The 10,992-nt window shown below is 34.6% G+C and overlaps 1 protein-coding gene and 1 long non-coding RNA gene across 2 annotated transcripts; both read left to right on the top strand.

Moving 5' to 3' along the window:
• Window positions 1-248: 248 nt before the first annotated feature.
• LOC26515221 (MICOS complex subunit MIC10) lies at window positions 249-2,414 on the top strand. The gene is made up of 2 exons (XM_014904702.3): window positions 249-443; window positions 2,217-2,414. Exons 1-2 carry the CDS (start codon window positions 362-364, stop codon window positions 2,351-2,353), a joined length of 219 nt encoding a protein of 72 aa, XP_014760188.1. The 5' UTR covers window positions 249-361; the 3' UTR covers window positions 2,354-2,414.
• On the top strand, window positions 562-867 carry LOC116655835. The gene is made up of 2 exons (XR_004310910.2): window positions 562-671; window positions 755-867. It is a non-coding gene; the product is annotated as an uncharacterized LOC116655835 (long non-coding RNA).
• Window positions 2,415-10,992: the final 8,578 nt, after the last annotated feature.

The following is a 10,992-nucleotide window of genomic DNA, read 5'->3' as shown; positions in this document are numbered from 1 at the left end:
ACTTTTAAGTAAGTCACAGTTGCGCCATATTTTACTTCCATCTGAATATGAGACTTTGAACATTACCATTATTAAAACTGAAAAAAAAAATTTATATAATATACAAACAAGGAATTCGTCAATTACAATATGTAGAATGAATCCAATAATATAATTCCATCGATTTAACTTGAAATATCAACAGCGATGTTATATCTTCATCGAACGATTCCATTGTTTCAGTTAAAAAAATAAGTAGCGCTGTTTTCATTTCATCATTCCAATATGTTTATAAATAGGTGTAGGACACAACTTAAATTTGTGTAATAAGTCAAGTTTATATAATAAGCAATATTATATATATATACGAACAAAACCTAAAATGTCGCATGACAAATTATTTGTCGAAGATAAGATTGGAAGGCGGCTGGATCGATGTGTTTCAGATGCTGTAGTTAAAGGATGTGAGTAAAAATATGTATGTATATTGGATATATAATTTGTAATATATTTGTAATATATTTCAAATTGTTTTAAGGCCCGGCCCACAAAACATATAAGACTACATATGTATGTATGTACATACATATAAGGCTCACGACTTTATTACACAAACAATTTTCCAATATCTTCTTTCGGATACTGTTCGTTTTTAGTTCTTTCTTTTCTCTACACTAACCTTCATAATCTATGTATGTAGCTGGAAATATGTATAATTTTTGTTCTCAGTGGCTACAGACAAATTTTATTTCATCCATTTCCCATATTTTTCTAGAAATTTTTTTTGGCAACTTTAGATGTGTCAATGCAAAATTATGAACAAAATACATATAACATTCTTATACTTACTGGAGGTCTTATAACTTCAAGTGTCAAAAAGTATGCAATGCAAAAGGTGACATCTCCGACCCTATAAAGTATACATATATACATTTACATACATACATATGTACAATTCATTCGGATCAGAACTTGAGGCGATAAATATCCGTCTGTCCGCCTGGGATCGGTCGACTAAATCCAATAACTGCCATATAACGGATTGATCGGAAATGGAAAAACTTTGGTGTTTATAGGCTAGAAGTTTGGAAGTTAGTAAAGATAATGGGGAAATTAGTCCGATGTACCAAATTGTATATGGATCGGCTGACTATAGCCTATAGCTATCATACAACTAATGGATTGGAAATGCCATGAATTTTGTGTTTTTTAAGTTATAGGGTTGGGACTTTCCACACATGTTATATTTCGCCAATATCCTAAGTACAAAATTTCATTAGGATCGCCGACTATATCCTCTAGCTGTCATTGAACGATCGGAATTGGCATAACTTATGCGTTTTTTAAGTTAGAAAGATAGGACTTGGTACAGATTCAATTTTATCCGATCTGACAAATTTCATTAGGATCGGCGACAATATCCTATAGCTGTCATATAACTGAACGTTTGGAAATGGCATAACCTTGCCATTTTTAAAGATGCTTCCAACATTTTTATTAGAAACTTGATTTGATGGTGAAATTCTCATAAGGATCGGCCAACTATATACGATCCGATATATATATAATAATATAAGATGCGTGGCGCCACCTAGCGGCCTGCGACTCAACTGCAAGGGTATATAAACTTCGGCTCCGCCCGAAGTTAGCTTTCCTTTCTTGTTATTGATGAGAAAAAATTGAATTTAGATGACATGAATACCGGTAATATTATCGGGATTTACGTCGTCCAAAAAAAATTCACCCATCTCGAAATTGATAATGGGCTGCATTTTGTTTTAATGGAAAGACTCCAATGTGTTTTATAAATCAAACTATTTAGTAGGAAAATTTAGTAGACTTCGGAGGGAATTGTGGACGTTCTAGCAGGACAATGACCCAATTTACACATGAAGAGTCACAAAGACATTTTTTTTTAAATATAGCACTGTTGAAATGATCTACTGAAAGTCCTTACTTGAATCCAATTGAGAACGTTTGGATAATTCTTACCCAAATAGTTTATGTCAATGATATACAATATAACAGTCTATTGGAATTAGACTGCAAAAAATACCACGAGGTTTAATCACAACTACTTTTTTTAACTCAGTATTTATCTCAAGGGGAACTCAGTACTTGGGGTTTGTGCTCTCGGGCGCTAGTTCGATTTTAAATATGGGCTGTGCGACTTTTGCCCTGTAAACCATGTATGTAACAAATTTGTCCTAAAATAATATACGAATTTTCATTTACAGGTGGTGGCCTAATCATTGGGTTGGCTATGTCTGTGATTTTTTTCAAAAGACGACCATGGCCTGCATTGCTTGGAACTGGATTTGGTATTGGTGTCGCATATAGAACATGTGAAAAAGAAGTTAACTTGTTTAAGTAATTGACAAAAAATAAATTTGTGTCGTTGAAAAATTATAAATTAAAAAAACGCATTTTTTTACCTGGGTAATTTAATTTTTGTTTTTCGACCAAAAAGCTGCTACAGCAGCTAGCTGTAAGTACTCCTTATTAAGTCGAGATCTAAATGAACGGTTTCAGCTTGCAACATGTAAACACTCATTCACCAACAACTGCATTGAAGAGATTTTTGTTATTTTAACGGAGGATTTCTAAAGAACAAAAAAAAATTGAAAATGGACTTTAACAAAAGTTGGGCGTAGTCCCTAGACGGTCATCCATTTATTGTTTATTGTCTTGTATATTGTTGTCACTCCTAGTTCTCTTCATAGCGATCAATAAAATATTTTTATTTTAGGCATAATCGATCTGTTAACAATAACAAAATTCAGTTTTCCACTTATAATAAACCTTCTTATTATCATTGATATTCTAAACTTCAATATCTCCCACATCGTATCTCCCACACAAACGGAATTGTCTCACATCAAAAAACTGCAGCAGTGCCATCTTTAGAGTCAAAAGCTACAAAAAGCTAGTACAAAATTACCAAAGCCATTAAATAAGCGTAGCTCAAAACCCATGAACCGTAGCTCGGAGCCCAACAAACAAAGCTTTGTGAAATTCAACAAAAAGCACCATATACACTAATAACCATAATACCTGGAGTTTCCTTTGCTGGAAACAAAAAATTTTATAGTTTTGAAGTTATCGACTTGAAACTTTGCACACATCCTCTTTCTTGCGACATGCCCCTGGAGACCCCAGAAAGAATCTTACTCTCATCTTACGCTCATAATCATTGAACTTTTTTGGTTGTTCAGTCGCAGAGAAGCGCATCATCAAGAAGGTTCTTCCGCGGTTAAACTCATCTTTATATGTATGCGTGCTCACACATTCACATACACGGTTTCATGTGTGCGTTCGACATCGTTTTGAAGCCAGATAAAATTATTGATTTTTGTAACTTTTCAGGAATGCTACCATAAGAAAATGGGAGTATTCAATTATTATTTAACTATGAAAAAATTGTATTATATATTATACTAGCCGGACACGCGTTGCTGTGACTTTTTCACACAGATGGTATTTGTAAAAAAATATGGAGATCTTCTTTTGATTTGACTTTCTACTACTATATCCCTTTAGCGGTATAAATGGAAATAATAAATCTAATAATATATTTTGTACCTATTGATTTCAGCTTAATATCAAGTGTAAGTACATTATAATTAATTGTGTTAAACGTACTTCCCCTTCAAATCTCAGTCCAGTGAAATTGTATACCAACATGAACATTTTCGTCTTTGTTCGTAAATAATTTCATTGTACTAAAGGGTTATAGTAGTAGAAAGTCAAATAAGGAGATCACCATATGTTTGTACAAATACCATCTGTGTGAAAAAGCATAAATTGTTTACTATAATGTAATATAACAAAAACTTTAGCCACAGCAACGCGTAGCCGGGTCATAATATATATAAATCTCGTGTCGCAATGTTTGTCTTCAACGGACTCCTAAACCACATAACCGATTATAATAAAATGCGCACACCATGTGCAGTTCGATCCAACTTAGAGATAGGATCAAAATATAGTCGCAATTTTAATTTATTGCTTATTATTTGTCTGTTATTATTTGACAGTCACAATTATTTGTTAACTGCAAATTATTCTAACAGATGGCGTTTGACGCTCCGAAAAGCTGACCCGCTGAATAGTGAACGAAATACCGTATAATTCAATTATTTCCACTTTTTAAATTTTTGGTGTTAGCATAGCCGGCCACGTGTTACTTATACTGAAGTGTAAATTGAATTCATATTATAATGAAGATAATACAGTGAATATGCCACCCAAAAATCTAACCACAATAACGCTCAAAGCAGCTCAAAGAATCAGGACTGCAGAAAGTCGTGCACAAGAATCTCAAGAACACCGTGACGAACGTCTGCAACAGAATATTACAATAAGAGCGGCACGAGAACGAAACATAGCTACAGTACAGTATATACATATACATATGTATATGTATATATGAAAAACATTTTAAAGCTACCACTTAATCGTATTCCATAGCAAATATAAAATATAAGCTGAAATATTAAAATATAAAATATATTTTTTCATCATTAGCGTATAATGTATACCCCAATTTTCTTAGGGTAGCATGCGTGAAAAGTTACAAAAAATCAAAAATTTTAGCTGGCATCAAAACGATGTATGTGAATGCGTGAGTACGCATACATATAAAGATCAGTTTAACCGCGGAGAAACCTTCTTGATGATGCGCCTCTCAGCGACTGAACAACCAAAAACGTTCAGAGAGAATTTGAGCGTAAGAATGAGAGTAAGATTCTCTCTGGGGCCTCCTTGCGTCCTTTTTGCGTCCATTTTCGTTGTATGAAATGAAAAGTCTATAAATCACTTTAGAAATTTGTTAGGTCGGCTGCTGGACTTATGTTTATTTTCAGATCCTGATAAAACTACTCATTCCAGAACGTTGCCCTTTTTCTAATCCGGAGGATCCATATCATCCCACTTTTGAGGCTTTCATCGAAACCAATACTTTAATTGACCATAAATTAATTAGTACACTTAAATCTACAGTAAATCTAGTACACTTAATTCTCTCTTTAGACGCTTTCGTGCAGTGAAAATATCCGTCCGCTTCAACTTATCCGTCTTGGTATACAAAGCACCTATTTTATTTAAAGAACGTCATGAATAGACTTTTAAATAAACTTAAATCATCTAACTGTACAGTTAGCTTTACGAGATACTAGAAGCTCGGTCAAACCTCACCGTGCATACCGTAGAATGTTATAGGAGTTATATTCGCCACTGCTGGATTGAGTTTACTCAGAATCCGAAGCGGTTTTATAACTTTGTAAACACCAAGCGTAAACATGTATCTTTTCCCCATTTGGTTACGTTTGAAAACTCATCATCGATGAGGCAATGGTCGATCTCTTTGCTCAGTTTTTTCAAACTTTTTCAGTTTATTCACCAAGCACCATTCCAGCTCAGCCTTACACCTATAATATCCAATCAGACAAAATTGCCCATCTTTTGATTAAAGTGCTGTGTTATCGGATCTTCTTAAGGGGGCATGCGCACTTGTTACTTTCAAAACATCGAAATTTTTTTTTGGTTTCATTTTTTTAAAGTGTATATATTTAGAAATGTGCTCACAAAATTTTGAAATGATCCGGTGAAAATTCACACATGTTTAAGGATAGGGGCGTCCGGTTTATGTAATAGTGAGTTGAAACTTTAAACACGTTTTTCTCAAAACTACGTTTTTAAAGTCGGTGAGCACTCTTACTCGAAAACTAGTTACCCGATTGTCTTGAAATTTAGCATGCTTTTTTAATACATAATAATCTAGTACTTAATCGAAGGATTGATTTTTTATGCAAAACATTTTTTTTTACAGCTGAAAAACTACAGCTTTTTTTAACGAAAAACGATTGTTCAACTTTGATAGGTCGCCATTTTGTCGAATATTTTTTTTTTTAATATCCATCGATTAAGTACTAGATAAACTTTCAATAAATGTAAATCCGTTTCATTTTTTGATTTCAAACGATCCAGATTTCCACAGTCTTGGTCGCCGCAACCCTTGTTTTTCAGACGGACCTCACTTCGACGGGGCATATCTTTGAAACTGCTCAATATTTTCTACTTTTTTTACTTTTTACTTTATTTTCTACTTTTAAATTTAAGTTAAAATGATTTACTTTCACATAATAAAGCGACATTTCATAAAAAATCAATAGTTTACGAGAAAAAAATTCGGGAAAAATGCCCATTTGTTGGCGCTCCAACTGCGCATGCCCCCTTAAGATCAAGCCCGTGTATTCGCCAGGCCCCGATGGAGAACCATACTGTGTTCTGAAGAACTGCGCCGAGGCCCTGTGCAAATCGCTTCTCAAAATCTTTAATCTATCACTGGAGACTTCGATCTTTCCCCATATGTGGAAGAAATCTTTCATTATTCCTCTGCATAAAAAAGGGAAAAAATCCGACGCTGCCAATTAGAGAGGCATTTCTAAATTGTGAGCAATTCCAAAGCTTTTTGAAAAATTGAATAAACAAATGTTTGTAATGTGTCCACACCCACACCCCACTCCCTACGTTGTTAGCCAACTTCTAACGTGGGGGTGTACGGGCTGTAGTTAAACAGAACCAAATTGCAAGATCTACTGCAAGGTCCAGAGGATATACCTTGGGGACGTATGGATGGGAGTGAAGGGCGTGCACTTCTTGTGGTCTTAGACTAAGCTCGACGGATGGGGTGGTTCTTTTCACGTATCCATACTACACATCATCAAAATAAATTTAAGTGCACTAACTAGATGCAAATTAATAACGAAAACCCGGATGATTGTCTTACTGACTCAAATCCAAAAGAAAACTAAGGAAACAAATCACCTAAAAGGCAAACAGGCTCAGAAGAAAGAGAGAGAGAATGACTTTGATCAGTTGTAGGGTATTAGATGTTCATTATACCCTATTCTTAACCCACCCGACCTTGGCGAGATCTACGACGTTTGATTCGCCCCATATCACAATCCTATGTGATACCTATTGTGGTTCCAGCATGGCTATTTGAAGTTTCGGTGGCGGATCTGTAATGGCCTTAAGCCTTCATGGAGTTCCTAACACTCAAATTTAAATTGGAGCGAACTTGATTCATTTTTTCCAGTCGGGTATTTCTATTTCATTATAAAATTTCTCCTTAACTGCTACTTTATATAATTTCATTAGAATTCATATTAATATATATATATATATAAGATATATAAGAAGAGATTTAAAAATATTGGGTTAAATTCAATAAATCAGTTTAACTACGTTTGGGATTAATGTAGTAATTAAATTAGGAATTATAAAATTTGCGATTTCATTAGTTAAAATTATTATCAATCCAAAATTATCCAATTCATGCCTTGCTAAAATTTACTGTTTGCTTCGCAAAACTATTAAAATTTAATTTAGGGATATTCACTCACCGATGTTCGCCGCCGTTGAGCTCAAGGACAGGAATAGCTAGAGATGTTTATAATTATTAATTTAAATAGAACAATAAATTAGCCTGGCCATGCTCGAATATTATCGCAAAGTTATCATTATTTAATTCAATCTAAATTCTTTCCTTATATTTTCATATCACTTATATATATATATTTACATAAATCTATATATTTATAATAAAATAACAACGGATATTAAGATATTAATTATTTAAAAAAAACTGAAGGGTGTGCAAAATTCGAATTAAGATACAATATTCTTTCTTTTCGCAGAATAATTTCATAATTAACAAAAGGGATTTGAGCTTTGAATAAAATTCAGCAGGCCAATATTCACATAATTGCACTTCTTATAGTTACAAATTTATCAATAATTCGCTGGAGTTTTCTCTCCGTGTAGCGAAAAGGGCTTGTCGTCGAATCCAAAAAAATATTTATCAAAAGATTGCGATCCCGCGTCGAATCTCTGCACTAGTTAATTCCCATATTTCATCCATTTCGGCCTCCAGATAGCCGGTTGCATAATAGGGTGCTAGACGATTACATAATCCTGTACTAGCCGATTAAAAAAACTGGTGCTAGCCTCTTACATAATTTGGTACTAGCCGCACTGGCACGTGGCACTGGGGGGTAATAAATTCATGAAAAAAAACTGCACTGCACTGAATTTATAACATACCTGGCATAAAATAACTAAACACTTATTAAATGAATCCCGATAATTCGTCTGGGATTTGATTTTATTTAATTTTCAGCACAATTTAAATATTTATTAAACTTGGCTTACAATTGCAGCCGTATTGCTTTCAAGCTCGTCAAAAAATGTCAAAGCTCTCCTATGCAAATCTAGCCCTAACTATGCTAGAGAAAAAGCTTTTACATAACGGCACTCTTATCTCGATATGCAAAAACATAGATAAGAATCGCGTGATGTTTCGTTCACTTATCCAAGGTGACCGCAGATCAATGATATTCGGTGATAAGCTTTTAAGCTTTTCTATGTCTATCTTATGACCGCTCTTCGCATGCGTGCCCTGTTGGAAATCCACACACTACACCACAGTTAATGCTCCAAAAATCTTATTAGCAGGGGTCATTAACTGAAATCACTAATATCTACTAATATTTTATTTTATTTTATTACTTGAATGTCCTTTAAGTGGTAGGTTCCTAAAATTTTCCCTGATTCATTTACCAGTTCATAATAAGAACGTCCTACTTTCTTTTTCACTTTAGCTTTAATAAAGAGAGGTGCTAATTTAACGTTAAACTTCTTGCTGGCATTACTTTGTGCGAAATTACGAGCAAGGACTTCTTCACCATTTTTAAATTCTACCGATCTAGTCCTTAAATTATAAACCTTAGCGTTTATTTCATGAGCCAAAGATATATTATTCTTAGCTTTATTTCGAATACACTGCAAGGCGTCAGTACGCTGTATTTCCGTATTGTCTTTTAAAAGATTCAAATTTCTCAGCAGTTCGTAGTCTTTCCCGTGAAGGACCATATTCTGACCGAAGGTCATAAAGTAAGGCGAAAATCTAGTACTTTGATGGTGTTGGAAAAACCAAAAGTCACACTGATTCACATACACATTGTGTGTGTGGGAAGGGGAAGAGCAATGTTGATCTCAGGGAGAGCCAAATCTCTCTCTCTCAAATTGTTCTTTCTCCTTTATGCTTTTTGAACGTTTTTGTATTCTTTTTGTATGCATATGCGTACGCTTACTTACTTCCTTAACGACAGCGAGCGCGTGCAGACGTAAAATAAATTAACTAAAATAACAATCAAAGTGTTTTTACTATTTGGACAATTTGGCTGGTGTATGGAAGTTATATTAACTCTGTTAATATAAACTTAACAAATCTCATAGGTTATGGGCCCAGTCACAATTTGCAACTAAGCGCTATAGTGGAATACTTTGATTGTTAACGAATAATAAAAGTGATATACATATAAAAATAAAAGTGAACAACGTACATATACATATACATACATATGTATAACGACGCGCCAGGTTGGCGTACATTTTTTTTTGCTTTCAGTGTGAGTGCAGACTAGCAACAAAAAATTCTAAGAAGCGCATAACAATCGAACAGAAGAACAGTTATTCTCGTATGATGGAAAAAGGAAAGAGAAACATAACACCTTTTAACGGGGAAAAATATTCCATATGGAAATTTAGAGTCAGGGCTTTGTTGGAGGAAAACGATTTACTAAAAGTAATTGACGAGATACCAAGTGGTGATAGAAGTGACGAAGTGAAGCGAGCAGAGAGAAATGCAAAGAGTCTCATAATTGAATATTTGAGTGACTCTTTTTTAGTGTTTGCTAACAACGGGACCTCGGCTAAGGAGATTTTTGAGAATTTAGATAATATTTACGAGCGTAAAAGCCTGGCATCTCAACTTTCATTACGCAAACAACTATTGGCTTTAAAATTGAAAGGTGATTCTCCGCTAGTTAACCATTTTCGATTATTTGATGATTTGGTTACTGAGTTAGTTGCGGCGGGAGCCAAAATAGATGAAATGGACAAAGTGTCTCATTTGCTTTTAACACTCCCAACTAGCTATGATGGGGTAACAACAGCGATAGAAACTCTCTCTGAGCAAAGTTTAACACTAGCTTTCGTAAAGACTCGGCTCCTTGATCATGAAATCAAATTAAAAGGAGTTAGTAAGGACACAAGTGCAAAAGTGTTGCAGGCTATAGGCAATCGAGAGCCTAGGAATAGCACATACAAAAACAAAAAAAACAAAATTTGTGAAGAAACAATTCCAGAAGAAGTTAATCCCTAAGCTAAAGTGTTTTCATTGCGGCAAATTAGGCCACATGAAAAAGGACTGTTTCTTCTTAAAAAGGCAGGCAGGGGGCAACCAGAATATTCATGTCCAAAGTAATGTCAGAGAGACACAAGCCCAGATGGCAACAGCAACGCAGCCAGAACGCTCGTTTGCATTCATGACGAACGTAGCTGTTAGAGAGAGACAGACTCAGATGGCAACCGCGCAGCCGGACTGTGTTTTTGCTTTTATGATGAAATTAGCTAATTCCAGTGAACAGACAGATGGCGTAGATTTCATATTAGATTCAGGGGCGTCAGATCACATAGTAAACGACATAACTTTATTTTCTGAGTACGAGAATGTAAACCCAAGTGTGGCGATTGAGATTGCAAAGCGTGGAGAATTTGTGTATGCTACTGCGAAAGGACTAGTTAGTCTTAACAATTCCGGAAACAACATTGCATTAAAAAATGTGCTATATTGCAAGGAAATCCCGCACAATTTACTATCCGTGAAGAAGATGCTAGACGCTGGAATGTCCGTCCAATTTAATCCGGATGGTATAAAAATAATCAAAGATGGTAACTTGGCATTTGAAGGTTTTTGTAAGTATAATGTACCGACTGTGAAATTTTATTTAAATAGTAAAGTATATACATCCAAAAGTTTAAATGATGCAGAGTATCGCTTGTGGCATGAAAGGTTAGGACATATTAGTGTAGGAAAATTCTTAGAAATTAAACGAAATAGCTTGTTTGAAGATGTTGAACTTATAAAAAACGTACAGCTAAACA

Source organism: Drosophila ananassae, chromosome 2R, assembly GCF_017639315.1.
Source record: "Drosophila ananassae strain 14024-0371.13 chromosome 2R, ASM1763931v2, whole genome shotgun sequence".
Taxonomy (NCBI): Eukaryota; Metazoa; Arthropoda; class Insecta; order Diptera; family Drosophilidae; genus Drosophila; species Drosophila ananassae.
The sequence above is the reverse complement of the archived record's forward strand: the minus strand, read 5'-3'. Positions and strand labels throughout refer to the sequence as shown.